This window comes from Nerophis lumbriciformis, linkage group LG02 (genome assembly GCF_033978685.3).
Source record: "Nerophis lumbriciformis linkage group LG02, RoL_Nlum_v2.1, whole genome shotgun sequence".
Taxonomy (NCBI): domain Eukaryota; kingdom Metazoa; phylum Chordata; class Actinopteri; order Syngnathiformes; family Syngnathidae; genus Nerophis; species Nerophis lumbriciformis.
In genome coordinates, this window is record NC_084549.2 from 59,112,849 (window position 1) to 59,133,254 (window position 20,406).

Here is a 20,406-nt window from a genome sequence, read left to right on the forward strand (position 1 = left end):
AAAGCGCTTTGACAGTATTTCCACATTCACCCATTCACGCACACATTCACACACTGATGGCGGGAGCTGCCATGCAAGGCGCTAACCAGCAGCCATCAGGAGCAAGGGGTGAAGTGTCTTGCCCAAGGACACAATGGACGTGCCTCGGATGGTAGAAGGTGGGGATTGAACCACAGTAACCAGCAACCCTCCGATTGCTGGCACGGCCACTCTACCAACTTCGCCACGCCAATCAATCAGTCTAGGTTTTCCCAGTACAAACATAAAAACATGTGAGGGGTATTCAAAGTTACTTTATTGCAATCATGTACAGTATACATATACAGATGAACGTATCACTTCTCTCTTCTATTATCAAACTGTGCATCATGGCGCTTTGTACAGAACCCGAAGTGAGTAGGAGCAGAGAAGAAAAAAAAGAAAAAGTGAAACACAAGGGAGAGGTTTGCTGGGGGAGGGTGATGGGGGAGTGTGGGGGAGTTGACCAGAGGGGGAATGAAAAAGCAAATGAGGACAGCTGAATATTCATTATCAAGCTACACTCGGGAAGGTATCTCGTGGTTCTGCTGGTACAGTGTCATGTATGGGATCGCTGATGACGCCATGAGGAATATCGAAGCGGCTCAGAGGTTGTCGGCTTGTCACTGGTACAAAGAGTGGACCTTGCATGGTGGTTATAGCTCAGACAGCTGTGATGTGATCAAATGTACGACTAAGGAAAATAGGGTGACAAAAGCTACACCTGGGGGTGTCTTTCTGTCATCCTGAGAGGGCTGGAGGGAATGGGGGGGAATGGATGACAAGTCGATGAGAAGTCATCTTGGAAGCATTCTGTCATCTTTCTTGACTACAAAATAATAAATGAGTTCCTTGTTTATCTGCTAACCTTGATCTCTGGTATGCTCCGGACATTCCACTGTTTCGGTCAATTAATCAAATAAGGCGGTTAGTATAGACCCCTTAAGCTCCCCTCAAATGACGGGGTAATTTAAAACGTGTGTTTCTTCATCCTATCACAATCCTCGCCACAGCACTCAGAAGAATACAGCATTCTTCTGCAGACGTGACTCCACCTTTTTAAAGAGGGCTCTCAATTTGCATAACTTGCACTGCTTTACTTTTGTCACCCTTTCTTTCCTGAGACCCCCGTCCCCGTCATAATGCTCTTGGCCTTCAAGGCCCATCCAGGGGCCCCATACGCCACCGTGCAGCTCAGGGTCTGCCAATGGGTCGTCGGGGGGATTGTTTGCCATCACAGCAGTCTGGTTGTACTCTGCCAGCCTGGTGAGAAGATGCTTGACTATCTCAGGACGAGCTTTGGCCATATCTGACCTCTCGTAAGGGTCAGATGAGATGTTAAACAGCCAAACCGACTTCCCCACCTTGTTACGCCTCTTTTCCAGTTTCTGCCACCTCTCTGGACCGTCTGCGAAGGCTTGTGGTGGAGTCCAGTCGCCATCACCCACGTTTCCGGTCAAAAGCTTCCAATCGCCAGCACGAATGGCTGCCCTCACTGCTGTGTCCCAGATTCCAAAGCCGTTAAGCACCAAAGCCTTGTCATAGGGCTCCCCGGGCTTCCTGGAGACTGGGTCGATGTTAAAAAGGATTTCAGTGCGAGGAGATGGTAAACCCTCGCTAATGGTACCCCACACATCATGGCCATCCAGACCATGGAGGGATTGCCCGGTCCCAGACAGCGCCAGTAAAGTGGGATACCAGTCAGAGACGTGGATCAGAGCTTTGCTAATGACACCCTTCCTCTTCAGGATGGGACTGTGGACAAAGCCCACTGCTCGGATGCCACCTTCCCAGTAAGTCCCTTTGCCGCCTCTTAGTGGCCAGTTGCTGCCCCCGGACAGTGGCTGCCCGCCATTATCAGAGGAATAGATTAGAATTGAGTTATTATAGAGTCCGCTAGATTTCAGCTCTTGAACCACTTGCCTGACCCCATCATCCAAACAGCTCAACATGGCTGCATAGTGACGCCTGACACGATTACCCTGAGAACTGTATGGGTGCAGGAAGTGGTCCGGTACCTGCAAAGGTGTGTGTGCAGCCTGAAGGGATAAATAGAGGAAAAGGGGTATCTGAGGGTCGTGGCTCCTCAGAATCTGCTTCACTCTGTTAGGATAGAGGAAACATGTTTTAATGCACTCTGTTGACAACATTTTCAATTGGAATGGAAAAAGCCTGAAACAACTGTGACACTCACCTGTCAATGTAAAGTGAAGTTGAGTAATTGCCAGCCAGCTCCCATGCAGGCCTGTCTCCTTCATGCAGATCAAATCCGCAAGCTTCCGCCCCGTCACAGCTCTGGTAGGAAAAGTGATCCCCGCTGCCGGTGAGCGTACCGAGGAAGCTTTGGAAGCCTCGTCCCGTGGGTAAGCATCCGGGCCTGCAGAAGCCCAGGTGCCATTTGCCTACCATATGAGTGGCGTAGCCTGCCTTGGTCAGACTCTCGGGTAGGGTGGGGATGTCTGGCGGAAGGCAAAGAGGTTGACGTGGCCGGATGATTGAATGCTGGAGCCCAGTGTGAATTTGGTAGCTGGCTCCAAAATGGGGAAATAAAGAAAAAAGCTTGGTGTTATGTTGGTCATTAACAAAAACAAATATTTCACAGAATGGATGCAACATGATTTCACTCTAGGGTCTTTTGAACATCATAAAACATTTATGTGACACTTTAAAGGGGAACATTATCACAATTTCAGAATGGTTAAAACCATTAAAAATCAGTTCCCAGTGGCTTATTATATTTTACGAAGTTTTTTTCAAAATTGTACCCATCACGCAATATCCCTAAAAAAAGCTTCAAAGTGCCTGATTTTAACCATCGTTATAAACACCCGTCCATTTTCTTGTGACGTCACATAGTGATGCCAACACAAACAAACATGGCGGAAAGAACAGGAAGCTATAGCGACATTAGCTCGGATTCAGACTCGGATTTCAGCGGCTTAAGCGATTCAACAGATTACGAATGTATTGAAACAGATGGTTGTAGTGTGGAGGCAGGTAGCGAAAACGAAATTGAAGTAGAAACTGAAGCTATTGAGCCATATCTGTTTGAACCGTATGCAAGCGAAACCGACGAAAACGACACGACAGCCAGCGACACGGGAGAAAGCGAGGACGAATTCGGCGATCGCCTTCTAACCAACGATTGGTATGTGTTTGTTTGGCATTAAAGGAAACTAACAACTATGAACTAGGTTTACAGCATATGAAATACATTTGGCAACAACATGCACTTTGAGAGTGCAGACAGCCCAATTTTCATCAATTAATATATTCTGTAGACATACCCTCATCCGCGCTCTTTCCTGAAAGCTGATCTGTCCAGTTTTGGAGTTGATGTCAGCAGGCCAGGGAAGCTAAGGTCGATAGGGGGTTTAGCTCGCTCGTCTGCGGGAACAAACTGCCGCCATTGCTTGCCGTGCTACCGAGGTCCTTTGTCCCTGAATAGCTCACACACTCCAGCAGATTCAAAGGGGGTCTGGCGGCAGATTTCTTTGACTTTATCGTTGGAAATGCATCTGCTTTGAGTGTCGCAGGATATCCACACATTCTTGCCATCTCTGTCGTAGCATAGCTTTCGTCGGTAAAGTGTGCGGAACAAACGTCCAATTTCTTGCCACTTTCGCATCTTTGGGCCACTGGTGCAACTTGAATCTGTCCCTGTTCGTGTTGTTACACCCTCCGACAACACACCGACGAGGCATGATGTCTCCAAGGTACGGAAAACAGTCGGAAAAAACGGAAAATAACAGAGCTGATTTGACTTGGTGTTTGAGAAAATGGCGGATTGCTTCCCGATGTGACGCCACGTTGTGACGTCATCGCTCCGAGAGCGAATATTAGAAAGGCGTTTAATTCGCCAAAATTCACCCATTTATAGTTCGGAAATCGGTTAAAAAAATGTATGGTCTTTTTTCTGCAACATCAAGGTATATATTGACGCTTACATGGGTCTGGTGATAATGTTCCCCTTTAACTGATCTACAATATAGTATGTGATTTGTATGGTGTAATAGCTAATTCTACAACTGATTAAACAATTTAGCATGATCGGCTTGTGCTGCCGTCCGGCCCCTCAACTCCTCCCCTACAATATGGTCGCATATTTGTGATGTCATGATACTGCGTGCGCAATTTATTGTATATAGAGAAAAACATCACGACACAGCAGTTATCGGCGTGTACTTTCTTTAGCATATCAGAAAAAGACATTTCACTTGCAGTTTGCAAAACGTGTTGTGCAGAAATTAAACGGGGAGGGTTAAAGGGGAATATTATCACCAGACCTATGTAAGCGTCAATATATACCTTGATGTTGCAGAAAAAAGACCATATATTTTTTTAACCGATTTACGAACTCTAAATGGGTGAATTTTGGCCTTTCTATTATTCGCTCTCGTGACGTCACATCGGGAAGCAATCCGCCATTTTCTCAAACACCGAGTCAAATCAGCTCTGTTATTTTCCGTTTTTTCGACTGTTTTCCGTACCTTGGAGACATCATGCCTCGTCGGTGTGTTGTCGGAGGGTGTAACAACACGAACAGGGACGGATTCAAGTTGCACCAGTGGCCCAAAGATGCGAAAGTGGCAAGAAATTGGACGTTTGTTCCGCACACTTTACCGACGAAAGCTATGCTACGACAGAGATGGCAAGAATGTGTGGATATCCTGCGACACTCAAAGCAGATGCATTTCCAACGATAAAGTCAAAGAAATCTGCCGCCAGACCCCCATTGAATCTGCCGGAGTGTGTGAGCAATTCAGGGACAAAGGACCTCGGTAGCACGGCAAGCAATGGCGGCAGTTTGTTCCCGCAGACGAGCGAGCTAAACCCCCTGGATGTCTTGGCTCACACCGTCCCTTATGCCACCGAAGATGATCAAGAGAAGAATATCGACCCTAGCTTCCCTGGCCTGCTGACATCAACTCCAAAACTGGACAGATCAGCTTTCAGGAAAAGAGAGCGGATGAGGGTATGTCTACAGAATATATTAATTGATGAAAATTGGGCTGTCTGCACTCTCAAAGTGCATGTTGTTGCCAAATGTATTTCATATGCTGTAAACCTAGTTCATAGTTGTTAGTTTCCTTTAATGCCAAACAAACACATACCAATCGTTGGTTAGAAGGCGATCGCCGAATTCGTCCTCGCTTTCTCCCGTGTCGCTGCATGTCGTGTCATTTTCGTCGGTTTCGCTTGCATACGGTTCAAACCGATATGGCTCAATAGCTTCAGTTTCTTCTTCAATTTCGTTTTCGCTACCTGCCTCCACACTACAACCATCCATTTCAATACATGCGTAATCTGTTGAATCGCTTAAGCCGCTGAAATCCGAGTCTGAATCCAAGCTAATGTCGCTATAGCTTGCTGTTCTATGCGCCATGTTTGTTTGTGTTGGCATCACTATGTGACGTCACAGGAAAATGGACGGGTGTATATAACGATGGTTAAAATCAGGCACTTTGAAGCTTTTTTTGGGGATATTGCGTGATGGGTAAAATTTTGAAAAAAACTTCGAAAAATAAAATAAGCCACTGGGAACTGATTTTTAATGGTTTTAACCCTTCTGAAATTGTGATAATGTTCCCCTTTAAAGACAAGCTTTAACGCAATCAAACCCGATAGGTCACCTTAAAATTCACTAACATGAAGATTTATGGAAGCAGTACGATGCTGCCTGTGCTGCTAAGCCGAGGCCGAGCGTTAATAGTGGCGACCGCAGTAAACCTAAAGCCATAGGACTGATGAGAAAGTGTTTTGACAACAGGCAAACATTTTGAAATAAAATACGAAATAACTTGACATCAAAATGAGTAGTTTGTTTAACTTCATTGTTCATCTGGAGCCACATGTAACTAAGACACCTTTTATGATTTTAGTGGGAAAAAAATGCACTTTATCATTTGAACCCTGATTTCTTTACTGTATGTTCTACAATGTAATGTTGCCATTTTAAGGAGCAAACATTTATTGCACTATTACTTTATTACTGTCTGGGAAAAATAAAATGTTATCTTTGTCAATCAACAAGAGATGTGACTCCACTTGTTTCCGTGTTGTTGCTAATGGCAATGCAGAATACGATATAATAGATTTTTATTCATCCCACCATGGGAAATTATGTGATTGCAGTGCAGATTTTTACACACAGTAATTAAAGTAAAACGTAATGAAAAACTAAAAGCGAGTCATAAATAATACAAATTGCGCACTAACAATTGTGCCATGTATAGATAAGAAATAAAACAAGCACACTATCTTAACACCTATATTGCACACCTTAAAAAAAGCAGATCACACTAATCACATAAATGTGTTGTAAAGTCTTATGGCTGTGGTTAGAAAAGGCCTGCGGTAGCGCTCCTTACAGCACTGTGAATCTAACAGTGTAATGCTGAAGGAGCTACTCCATGTTGTGCAAGGGGTGAGAGGGATTGGACATATATGGACGTGGACTTCGTCAACATCCTTCTGTCAGCCACCTCCTCAATGCTGTCTAGTGGGCGGCATAGGTACTTGATATGTAGTATATCAAATAAAGAATTGAAAAAGTGAAATATCAATAAGTTCCAACATTTTGACGCTTCTAATTGTTTTCAATGGATCATTATAGAAGGAAGTGTATTATCCTTATCCCTGGATGTATATATGTTTGGTTAGCGTGTATACCAGTGACGTGCAGTCACTAGAGGCAGGTGAGGCCCCGCAGACTGCAGGTGTACCTAATTCACAACTCCTCCAACACAAACATTATTGTTTTTGCACTTTTTGGCTTCTTAATAAATAACTTTTGTAACCTATTTTTATGGGCTTTCCTCTTTGTGATGTTAAGTTCCTGTTATGTGCTGTTATACAGTATATGCCTTGAGCTCTTATTTTGAAGGCGCTAAGAGCGGAATTTTGACACGTTGGAGTGGAGCGGAAGTTTTTGAAAGAAGGTAAATAAAGTGGTCCTCGTGTAAACTGGAGCCTCTGTGTTTGTTATTTTGTAGTTTCATACAGTATAGGCGACATTTATAAACCCTCGGTTACACTTTTTTAAATAGATTCAATCTTGCACGTGGAAAGTTGAAGTGAGGGCTTTAGTTGATATAACACTCCCATCAGGGGGTTCATTAATCCAGCACAACAGCGGCGCATTTATAAGTAAAGGTAAGACCATAATAACGTTTTTTTATTAAATGGGCTTTTTTGTGTGCTACAGTTTGTATGTGTAAAGTTAAAGTTAAGTTAAAGTACCAATGATTGTCACACACACACTAGGTGTGGTGAAATTTGTCCTCTGCATTTGACCCATCCCCTTGTTCACCCCCTGGGAGGTGAGGGAAGCAGTGGGCAGCAGCGGCGCCGCGCCCGGGAATCATTTTTGGTGATTTAACCCCCAATTCCAACCCTTGATGCTGAGTGCCAAGCAGGAAAGAATGCTGGTATGAGCTTTTAAACATAACCCGTTAACTGCTGCCAATCGAATGGTGAATAAGATACTCTTTAGGGTTCATATGTTTGTAAATCTGACTGTGATGAAGTCAGTGCCTCACCAGCCATCAACCTCACCGCACGTCACTGGTGTATACATATTGGGCAAAAGTGTGAACTGTTACATTTATTTCTTCTCTCAAAATCTTGTGTAAATATATATATACATAAATATCAGTTATCGTTATCAGTTGTAAAGGTCTGGAAATTATCGGTTATCGGTAAGGGTTTAAATTCCAATTATCGTGTATCCCTAGATATGGTAGCCTATTTTTCCATTATATAATTTAAAAAAAAAAAGGTAAATGACTTACCGTCCTGTCATGAGTTGGCTACGAGAGGGTGAGCAGATTGGTTGGACGTAATAATTTTCAAGTTTCACCCCTTCCGCTGCCAGCTGATCCAGTGCAGGAGTGTGAATATCTGAGCCATGGTAGCCGATGTCACCATAACCTTGGTCATCCACCATGACGAAGATGACATGGGGAGCTTTGAGCCCTGGCGACTTTCCTGTGCCGGGCTCTGGTTCCCCGCTACAGCCGAAGCCTTGGAGCCAGATCTCCCAAATAATCAGGACTAATGCAAAGAAGTTATTGCTCCTCATCTTCAGTAACTGCTCTACTCAGTCTGCAGATCGGTCGTTTTCTTTAAACCTTTCCCAAAAGTCCTATCAGTCCATTTTCGGGAATCCGAACCCAAAAGTAGTATCACACAAGGGTAAATTGGAGCCAGACACTGTGGTAGGTGTAGGTTATAATGCATAGAGGGGCAAAGAGTCGTGAGTATGCGTTTGATTGTGCGTCAGAGAGACACACCTTTGCAGTACCTTAACACATTCCATGGGCTTTTGGACGCCTCACACTTTGGCTGGAAACTTCGGGCAACTGAAGCGCACACACACACACACACACACACACACACACACACACACACACACACACACACACACACACACACACACACACACACACACACACACACACACACACACACACACACACACACACACACACACACACACACACACACAAAACACTATTCATTAAACTGGCATACAAACCAAATGTCTCAGACATGAAAATATCAAATAATTTATTGGTGTCACAAAACAGATATACTGTTGGAACAGCCACATAAATGCACATAAAATCTTTCAAAAAAGCTAAGTAAATATAATAAACAATATTTTTAAATCTATATTCCCAAACCTGTCAGACTAAGGCTATGTCTACACCAGGGGTCGGCAACCCAAAATGTTAAAAGAGCCATATTGGACCAAAAATACAAAAACAAATCTGTCTGGAGCCGCAAAAAATTAAAAGCCATATTACATACAGATAGTGTGTCATGAGATATACATTTAATTAAGAGGACTTAAAGGAAACTAAATGACCTCAAATATACCTACAGATGAGGCATAATGATACAATATGTGCATACAGCTACCGGTACCATGGATTGACCCCGACTTAGACAAGTTGAAAAACTTATTCGGGTGTTACCATTTAGTGGTCAATTGTACAGAATATGTACTGAACTGTGCAATCTACTAATAAAAGTTTCAATCAATCAATCGAAGCTAGCCTAAATAGCATGTTAGCATCGATTAGCTTGCAGTCACGCAGTGACCAAATATGCCTGATTAGCACTCCACACAAGTCAATAACATCAACAAAACTCACCTTTGTGCATTCATGCACAACGTTAAAAGTTTGGTGGACATTATGAGACAGAAAAAGAAGTGGCATAAAACACGTCCGAGAAAGTCAGAGAAAGTTATACATGTAAACAAACTACGGTGAGTTCAAGGACCGCCAAAATGAGTAGGACAAAACGGCGCTCGCCAAATACTCGAATCAGTGAAGCATGTTTAATATAAACAGTGTGCTTAGGGAGGTTTGTGTCATGTTTGTCCTCCTACAGCAGGGGTCGGCAACCCAAAATGTTGAAAGAGCCATATTGGACCAAAAATACAAAAACAAATCTGTCTGGAGCCGCAAAAATTAAAAGCCATATTACACACAGATAGTGTGTCATGAGATATAAATTGAATTAAGAGGACTTAAAGGAAACTAAATGACCTCAAATATAGCTACAAATGAGGCATAATGATGCAATATGGACATATAGCTAGCCTAAATAGCATGTTAGCATCGATTAGCTTGCAGTCATGCAGTGACCAAATATGTCTGATTAGCACTTCACACAAGTCAATAACATCAACAAAACTCACCTTTCATGCACAACGTTAAAAGTTTGGTGGACAAAATGAGACAGAAAAAGAAGTGGCATAAAACACGTCCTAGAAAGTCGGAGAAAGTTATACATGTAAACAAACTACGGTGAGTTCAAAATTAGTAGGACAAAACGGCGCTCGCCAAATACTCGAAATCAGTGACGCGTGTTTAATATAAACAGTGTGCTTTATAACAATTAGGGAGGTTTGTGTCATGTTTGTCCTCCTACAGAAACCATATTAAAACAATATATATAATAATAATAATATAATAATATATTTTTTTCCCCTCATATTTTTCCATTTTTCATACATTTTTGAAAAAGCTCCAGAGAGCCACTAGGGCGGCGCTAAAGAGCCGCATGCAGCTCTAGAGCCGTGGGTTGCCGACCCCTGGTCTACACTAAGCCGGATAACCCCTTAAACGAATAATTATTTAACCTAAGCCCCGTTTCAGCCACACTAAACCATTGTTTAAGGCTCTTTGGACAATTTTTTACACGGGTAAGTGCGCCGTCTATTTCTTGAATCTCCGGCCCTTAACTTTTTATGAACTCATTGATCGTTTACAAACTGAGTTCGGAGAGGAAATGACGCCAGAAAGACCGCAGCACCCCACACAGGAAGTGACATCAGAAAGAACGCGCCACAGCCAGCTTCATAACAACCCGTTCGGGAACTCGGCGGCAACCACTAGAAAGATGGAGGCGAATCATCCAGACATGCCTGTGTTTCTCCTTCCTGTACATGTACAGACGCTTGTGGAAATCACACACGACTACCTTAAGAGAAAGCGATTGCAGCTATTTCGGATACAACACTTCTCAGAGAACTTTCGACTGTCCGGGTCAGCTGTGATTCTATTTACCGAAAACTTTGTCTATTTGTCGAAGGAGAGACAACGAGAATGCGGGCTCCCGTGGATGTGATAAAAAAAGGTAGCGTTACCTGGCCGTCGAGTGAAGACTACGAAAAACAGCGAATGCATTTGGACTGGCAAAGCAGACTGTATCAGTTATTGTCCGCCATGTATGTCGCGGACTCAATGTCTAAGTCCAGAGTATATACTGTAAAGTCACCAAAAACGAATGGACAAAGAAGGTGAAGGCAAAAGAGTGATGAGTGTCTTGACCAGATATTTAGATCCCGAGATTAATTGTTGTAAAATGTTATTTATCACATTGTTTACTTTCACATGTCCATTAAAGATTTGATTAATTTTTGATGGCTCAGGTGTGATTCACTACAATAGGGCCCCACAGCACACTGGATTCCAGTTACCGTATTTTTCGGACTATAAGTCGCAGTTTTTTTCATAGTTTGGCCGGGGGTGCGACTTATACTCAGGAGCGACTTATATGTGAAATTATTAACACATTATCGTAAAATACCAAATAATATTATTTAGCTCATTCACGTAAGAGACTAGACGTATAAGATTTCATGGGATTTAGCGATTAGGAGTGACAGATTGTTTGGTAAACGTATAGCATGTTCTATATGTTATAGTTATTTGAATGACTCTTACCATAATATGTTACGTTAACATACCAGGCACGTTCTCAGTTGGTTATTTATGCCTCATATAACGTACACTTATTCAGCCTGTTGTTCACTATTCTTTATTTATTTTAAATTGCCTTTCAAATGTCTATTCTTGGTATTGGGTTTTATCAAATACATTTCCCCCAAAAAATGCAACTTATACTCCAGTGCGACTTATATATGTTTTTTTCCTTCTTTATTATGCATTTTCGGCCGGTGCGACTTATACTCCGGAGCGACTCATACTCCGAAATATACGGTAATTGAAATACCACAACACTGGATATTGTTCAGATAAGTTAAATTAAATTTATGAACTTGCACACAAAGCAACACTGGAGGTGACTATGACGTGCAGACGGAGGCGGGGAGTGGGTCTTAAACGACCATTGTGTGTGTGTGGACAAGGATAAGGTTACCCTGGATAAACTTAGCCGGCTTAGTGTAGAAGGGGCCTAAAACAGCAACAAAACGTGTTATTACGACAACTATTAGCACTGTAACCAAAGTAGTTAGTTAAAGGGGAATATTATCACAATTTCAGAATGGTTAAAACCATTAAAAATCAGTTCCCAGTGGCTTATTATATTGTTCGAAGTTTTTTTCAAAATTTTACCCATCACGCAATATCCGTAAAAAAAAGCTTCAAAGTGCCTGATTTTAGCCACCCGTCCATTTTCCTGTGACGTCACATAGTGAAGCCAACATAAACAAACATGGCGGAAAGAACAGCAAGCTATAGCGACATTAGCTCGGATTCAGACTCGGATTTCAGCGGCTTAAGCGATTCAACAGATTACGAATGTATTGAAACGGATGGTTGTAGTGTGGAGGCCATACTTGCCAACCCTCCCGGATTTTCCGGGAGACTCCCGAAATTCTGCGCCTCTCCCGAAAACCTCCCGGGACAAATTTTCTCCCGAAATTCACGCCCCCTCCAGCTCCATGCGGACCTGAGTGACGTGTTGACAGCCTGTTCTCACATCCGCATTCCCACCATATAAACAGCTCATGATCGAGGGCGAGTTCTTGGTTTCTTATGTGTGTTTATTGTTAGGCAGTTTCATTAACGTCCTCCCAGCGCAGTAACAATACACAACAACAGCAGTCAAGTTTTCGTCCCCCGTAAAGCAGTTTGTCTGCCGTAAACAGCAATGTTGTGACACTTTTAAACAGGACAATACTGCCATCTACTGTACATGCATATGTGACCCACCCATAATGTGTCACATTTTTGTGTTGATTTATTTATTTTATGGTTTGAATTCGTTTTTGGAGCTGTCATTACACATTTATCAGTATCCACATTGGTCAGTAGGGGGCAGTAGGGCGTTTCTTCCCAATTGAATGCTATCACCTGCAGACCGGAAGTGTCTTGTCATTCTGATGAGCGCGACCAGTCTGTGAGCAATTGAAACGTCCTGTGTGCTTTTTCCTCCTGTATAACAGGTTAGTTTTGGTGAATCAACTCACTGAATAATATCAATGTCGTCTTTATAAGTTTAAGTACACATTCTGATGGTGGAGCCTAACTCTAAAGTGTTTGTGAGTTGTAGTTTGTATTTGTGAATGAATCCAGTGCACAGCTGCAGTAATCAATACAAAAAGGCGACGTGAGTGCGCAATTTTTATATAGGAACTTCTGATCCTAATTCAGACTCCCAAATTAGAGCTCCCGTTTTCTTATTGATTTTATAATGTATATTTGTATAATGTGTGTGTTCTGAAATAGTGACAGAGAATAGAACAAGGATGGACAATTCAACCCTTAACTCAACAATGAGTAGATGAGTGTTATGTGTGTGTATATGTGTAAATAAATGAACACTGAAATTCAAGTATTTCTTTTATTTATATATATATATATATATATGTAATAAAAAAAAAATATATATATAGCTAGAATTCACTGAAAGTCAAGTATTTCTTATATATATATATACATCTTAACCACGCCCCTAACCACGCCCCCCGGTGTTGACTCGGTGTTTGAGAAAATGGCGGATTGCTTCCCGATGCGACGTCACATGGTGACGTCATCGCTCCGAGAGCGAATATTAGAAAGGCGTTTAATTCGCCAAAATTCACCCATTTAGAGTTCGGAAATCGGTTAAAAAAATATATGGTCTTTTTTCTGCAACATCAAGGTATATATTGACGCTTACATAGGTCTGGTGATAATGTTCCCCTTTAAACATTGTCATTTCCTCTCTCCTTCGCAGATTTCCCCTGCTGTGAATCTCTAAAGGAAAGCAAATAATAACCCCTGTCCTATCAGCTTGAGCCCACAGCTGATACCGCTCAATTAATAGTCACCTGACAACAATTACTGCTCCACTTGTGACCATGAAAACTGACCCGGCCACGAAGGAACATCCGGCGCTGTGATGGGACTTTGTATCGACCACAAAGGCTCTCAGCCTTCACCTCATTGCCACTCCTTTCCCATAACGCCGAGAGGAAATCAATCGCTCACATTCCGAGCCAATTGTCTACTCTATGTTTTCAGATCAAACTTGTTTGCCTCACCCCAGCGGCAAATTTTGCAACCTTTTTGTCTATAGAGAGAGTGAAGGCCAAGCGAGAAGCACTGAGTTATAAGACAGGAACAAAATAGATGACCATGGCAGAGGGGAAGCCAATTAGAGGGATGCTAGACGAGAGTGAAGCAAAAACAAAGCTGCTTAAACCGGCGTGTCGCTTTTACCTGTGAGTCTCCAGGTGTAGCTTAACGGATGCTGAGTTTAAAAAAAAAAAAGGGGTATTACGATGGAAAGTACACAAAACAAAACAAAAATCATGCAGTAAATGTGTTAATGTAGAAGGTAAGACAATGTTGCTTATGTTATGAGTGTGAACACATTATTCTGTATACAGTGGGGCAAATCACTATTTATCCCCCTGACCATTTTGTAAGGTTACGCACTATACAAAGACAGAAGAAGGATATGCTCTGGCCAGATGAGACCCAAATTGAGCTCTTTCGCATCAAGTCTGGCCGTGTTTAGAGGCAGAGAAATGCTGAATATGAGACCATAAGAAAACCATACCAATTTTTAAACATGAGGATGGATCTAGCAACGTGGACAATAAACCAAAGCATACAGCCAGGACAACAAAGGAGGGGCTCAGGAAGAAGCATTGTGTGATACGAGCCAGTCTGTGGACCACCAAGCGACAGTCTTAAACTCTACAGGATTACCTCTTTTACAAACCCTGTTTCCATATGAGTTGGGAAATTGTGTTAGATGTAAATATAAATGGAATACAATGATTTGCAAATCATTTTCAACCCATATTCAGTTGAATATGCTACAAAGACAACATATTTGATGTTCAAACTGATAAACATTTTTTTTTGTGCAAATAATCATTAACTTAAGAATTTGATGCCAGCAACACGTGACAAAGAAGTTGGGAAAGGTGGCAATAAATACTGATAAAGTTGAGGAATGCTCATCAAACACTTATTTGGAACATCCCACAGGTGAACAGGCAAATTGGGAACAGGTGGGTGCCATGATTGGGTATAAAAGTAGATTCCATGAAATGCTCAGTCATTCACAAACAAGGATGGGGCGAGGGTCACCACTTTGTCAACAAAATGCCTGAGCAAATTGTTGAACAGTTTAAGAAAAACCTCTCTCAACCAGCTATTGCAAGGAATTTTGGGATTTCACCATCTACGGTCCGTAATATCATCAAAGGGTTCAGAGAATCTGGAGAAATCACTGCACGTAAGCAGCTAAGCCCGTGACCTTCGATCCCTCAGGCTGTACTGCATCAACAAGCGACATCAGTGTGTAAAGGATATCACCACATGGACTCAGGAACACTTCAGAAACCCACTGTCAGTAACTACAGTTAGTCGCTACATCTGTAAGTGCAAGTTAAAACTCTCCTATGCAAGGCGAAAACCGTTTATCAACAACACCCAGAAACGCCGTCGGCTTGGCTGGGCCTGAGCTCATCTAAGATGGACTGATACAAAGTGGAAAAGTGTTCTGTGGTCTGACGAGTCCACATTTCAAATTGTTTTTGGAAACTGTGGACGTCGTGTCCTCCGGACCAAAGAGGAAAAGAACCATCCGGATTGTTATAGGCGCAAAGTTGAAAAGCCAGCATCTGTGATGGTATGGGGGTGTATTAGTGCCCAAGACATGGGTAACTTACACATCTGTGAAGGCGCCATTAATGCTGAAAGGTACATACAGGTTTTGGAGCAACATATGTTGCCATCCAAGCAACGTTACCATGGACGCCCCTGCTTATTTCAGCAAGACAATGCCAAGCCACGTGTTACATCAACGTGGCTTCATAGTAAAAGAGTGCCGGTACTAGACTGGCCTGCCTGTAGTCCAGACCTATCTCCCATTGAAAATGTGCGGCGCATTATGAAGCCTAAAATACCACAACGGAGACCCCGGACTGTTGAACAACTTAAGCTGTACATCAAGCAAGAATGGGAAATAATTCCACCTGAGAAGCTTAAAAAATGTGTCTCCTCAGTTCCCCAGCGTTTAGTGAGTGTTGTTAGAAGGAAAGGTCATGTAACACAGTGGTGAACATGCCCTTTCCCAACTACTTTGGCACGTGTTGCAGCCATGAAATTCTAAGTTAATTATTATTTGCAAAAAAAAATAAAGTTTATGAGTTTGAACATCAAATATCTTGTCTTTGTAGTGCATTCAATTGAATATGGGTTGAAAAGGATTTGCAAATCATTGTATTCCGTTTATATTTACATCTAACACAATTTCCCAACTCATGGAAACAGGGTTTGTATTATCTGTAAAGATGAGTGGACCAAAATCTCCCCTGGAAAGTGTGCAACCCTGCTGACCAACTAAAACAAACACCTGACTGGTGATCAAATATGTTTTTCACTCAAACACAAATTATTGTTTAATCTTTATTTAATATTCATTTTACATCCTGTCTCTATCTGTTAAAAAAAGCTCCAAAAATATTGACTGTTCATGTCTTTGTCAGCGGTAAACTTAAAAAATCAGCAGGGAGTAAAATAGTTATTGTGGAGACTCTGAGTTTTTGAGAGTTCAGACTTGCCTCAAGGTTGAATTGGCATTGTGTCAAGGTCTTGGTAAAATATCAATTTCACCGATAATACATCCATATCTTACACACTTTGCAATATCGATAAACGGATATCAATCTACCTAGCCCCCTGGTATTCTTGTGTGTGAAGCAGCAGCAGCAGTGGTATCACACTATACTAATGTTAGCTTGCTTCCAACAACAAGCCATCGGGGGCAAAACAAAAGAAACTGAGGAACTTACGAGCATTACCACCCAATTATCCGCGGGCCAAGAAAATACTGAAAAAGAGGCCATTACAACTTGGCAAGGATTGAGGTCTCACTCACGGCTTCAAGTGGCTTGTTCAGGTGCTTGAACATTATAATGATGCAACGTAAACGTCTAAATGAAACTGTTATTTTGATTTATTGCATTTGTAACTGAGAATCTTGTAAGAAACCGCTGACGTGGTGCAAGCAAGAAGAAAGGACAGCAGCAGTTGGGAGGTACTATACATTAATTTCCCCACACACTGCACTGTAGTCAAGTGTTCCAAAAAAAAAAAGAGAGCACACTTTCACAAAATTGTATTTTTTTTTTTTTTTACTTTGCACTTGAAGAAACAATACCCTAATGCAGAGGTGTCTAACTCATTTTAGCTCAGGGCATACTTGCCAACCTTGAGACCTCCGATTTCGGGAGGTGGGGGGGCGTGGTTAAGAGGGGAGGAGTATATTTACAGCTGGAATTCACAAAGTCAAGTATTTCATATATATATATATATATATATATATATATATATATATATATATATATATATATATATATAAATACTTGACCTTCAGTGAATTCTAGCTATATATATATATATATATATATATATATAAATAAGAGAAATACTTGAATTTCAGTGTTCATTTATTTACACATATACACACACATAACACTCATCTACTCATTGTTGAGTTAAGGGTTGAATTGTCCATCCTTGTTCTATTCTCTGTCACTGTTTTTCTAACCATGCTGAACACCCTCTCTGATGATGCATTCTGCTTCGTCTCCTTGTTGTGCACTGCACTCTCTAAAAGCCGTAGATGTTATTGTCACATATGCATGTACAGTAGATGGCAGTATTGTCCTGTTTAAGAGTGTCACAACATTGCTGTTTACGGCAGACAAACTGCTTTACGGTAGACGAAAACGTGACTGCTGTTGTTGTGTGTTGTTGCCGCGCTGGGAGGACGTTAATGAAATTGCCTAACAATAAACCCACATAAGAAACCAAGAACTCGCCCTCGATCATTCTACAGTTATAACGTGATTGGGCAGGCACGCCGTTTGTATTGTGGGAAATCGGACGTGAAAACAGACTGTCAACACGTCACTCAGGTCCGCCTGAATTTCGGGAGAAAATTTGTCCCGGGAGGTTTTCGGGAGAGGCGCTGAATTTCGGGGGTTTCCTGGAAAATCCGGGAGGGTTGGCAAGTATGGCTCAGGGGCCGCAAGCAGGAAAATCTGTGCCGGACTATTAAAATCATGGCATTAAATCTAAAAAATAAAGACAACTTCAGATTGTTTTCTTTGTCTTACTTTGGCCAAAAATAGAACAAACACATTCTGAAAATATTACAATAAAAATATAGAAAAAAAATACCGGCAGCGGTAAAGTTTAGATCCATGACGGAAAGAAGAAAGTGAATGAATGTTTATAACTGAATACATTTACATGTGCATAAAAATTAGTTTTCTTTTGTATTATTTTTTTTTAATGAATCAAATAATGTTTTTGACAATCTTTTTCCAAAACACAATATAGAATGTGAGATATAACAGGATAATGCATACATTTATCATTTCTCCAAAACTCTGCAGCCCGGATAATCACCAGAACCCCTTCAATCCAGCACATCACCCCTGTTCTGCAGCAACTCCACTGGCTACCCATCAAACATCGCATCCACTTTAAAATAATTCTCCTCACTTTCAAAGCCATCCATAACCTCTCTCCATCATATCTCTCTGACCTGATCCATGTCGCCACGCCCTCACGTTCCCTAAGATCCTCTTCATCCATCCATCTTACTGTCCCTTTAATTAAACTGCCCACCGTGGGTGCCCGAGCTTTCAGCCGCTCTGCCCCACATCTTTGGAACTCTTTACCACCAGACCGTAGCAACTTAGATTCAATATCCCTCTTCAAATCAAGACTCAAAACACACCTATTCCTGACTGCTTATTCATTATAATCATCTTTTCTTTTCTCTTTGTTGTTGCTGTTGTTTTTTATCCAATTTGATTTTATTGTTTTGATTTTGTTGTGTCCTTGAGTGCCCAGAAAGGCGCCTTATAAATAAAATGTATTATTATTATTATTTGTTTTCAAAACGGCTACAAAAAAGTGGGACCCCAAAAATTTACTGTGGGAGCCCATTTTTATGACTTAATGCCATTTTGAAAATTCCTAGCACCAACACTGATGGAGTATTGGTGCGTGCAAAACAGCAGCAGGCTCTAATACTAATCAAATATCCTCCCGGGGGCCATGGATAATTAATTTGCGGGCTGGATCTGGTCCGCGGGCCTTGACTTTGACACCACTGCCCTAATGCAATTAGCAGTGATGGAATGTTGCAATAAAAGTGCACTTTCACTTGAAATTCCTTTTTTTATTTCAAAAATGCACCTTTGAGACTTGAGACAGTCTTGTTTACAAATCAAGCTTACTGTTTCATTTACAAGGCTGCAGTGAAAGCCTGTTTATGATGAAAAGAAAAAATATGTATATTTATATTTTGTAACGGAATTGAGGCATTTTCAAGTGCAAATCGAATTGAGTCGTGATTAATCGGTTTAGCACAGTGGTTCTTAACCTGGGTTCGATCGAACCCGAGGGGTTCGGTGAGTCAGCCTCAGGGGTTTGGCGGAGGTCAAAACAGCAGTAAATAAAAACTTCTCCCTATCGGCGTATTACGGATACGGCAACAGCAGAAGTAACACTGATTTGCAGGTGTGTAATTTGTTGTGAGTTTATGCACTGTGTTGGTTTTGTTCTTTGAACAAGGTGATGTTCATGCACGGTTCACTTTGTGCACCAGTAAAAAAACATGGTAACACTTTAGTATGGGGAACATATTCACCATTAATTAGTTGCTTATTAACATACAAATTAGCAACATATTGGCTCTTAACTAGTCATTATTAAGTACTTATTAATGCCTTATTCAGCATGGCCTTATTATAACCCTAACCCTGGCCCAACCCTCTAACCCTAACCCTAACCAAATAACTCTAAATTAAGTCTTTGTTACTTAGAATATGTTCCCCATATTAAAGTGTTACCAACAACATATAATTTTGTCTTGAAATTGAAAATGTTTTATTTTTTATTTTTCACTAAATGGTTCGGTGAATGCGCATATGAAACTGGTGGGGTTCAGTACCTCCAACAAGGTTAAGAAGGTTTAGCACCTTATGAAAACTTAGGAAATTAGCCATGTTGGCCAAATCTAAATTTGTCTTTCAAACCAAAGAGCGGTTATAGCACACAACACTAAAGATGCAGGGAACATTGGTGTCAAAGCTAAAGACTTTCAGTTAATGTCTTTCAAAGCGCTATTTTTATTCTATACTGTGGAGAAGAGTGTTGGATGTGACTCATCAAAAATTAAAGGTATGGCACAAACCCAATCTGGGAGGGCATGCGTGTAAGGTGGTCATAAAGCCAGTGGAGAGCGCCATCATGGGGATTAAAGTAATAATGCATACAGATGGATATGAAAAAATGACGGTTCAATGTTTATACAGTATGTCCAGAAAAAATCTATCACCGAAATGATACAGTACAATGTAATGTAAAATAAATGTAATATCAATAATTGGTAATATTGTAAAGAATGCATAGTTGAAATAGGGGAAATAATAGATTTTTAGATGCATGGCAATTCGAACATGGACGATTACAAAATCGATTAGTAAACGTTACCAATCAATAATCGATTTATTTATTGTAAATAAAGTAATGCAGACTGGCTGACTGCAACGAGCCACCTTACCGAGAGATCCGAGCAGCTCCTTTATTTTAGGGCACTTAT

At 41.4% G+C, this 20,406-nt stretch overlaps 1 protein-coding gene across 1 annotated transcript in view; it reads right to left on the reverse strand.

The window, feature by feature from the left end:
- Positions 1-261: 261 nt before the first annotated feature.
- Positions 262-20,406, reverse strand: part of LOC133609786 (arylsulfatase I) — a 44,144-nt gene continuing 23,999 nt past the window's right edge. Inside the window, exons 6-8 of the mRNA XM_061965739.2 lie at positions 7,812-8,381; positions 2,213-2,545; positions 262-2,121 (exon numbers count right to left, since the gene is read on the reverse strand). Of these exons, the coding sequence (XP_061821723.2) occupies positions 1,035-2,121; positions 2,213-2,545; positions 7,812-8,101 (1,710 nt within the window). The 5' untranslated portion in view covers positions 8,102-8,381 and the 3' untranslated portion in view covers positions 262-1,034. The remainder of the gene's footprint in view (positions 2,122-2,212; positions 2,546-7,811; positions 8,382-20,406) is intronic.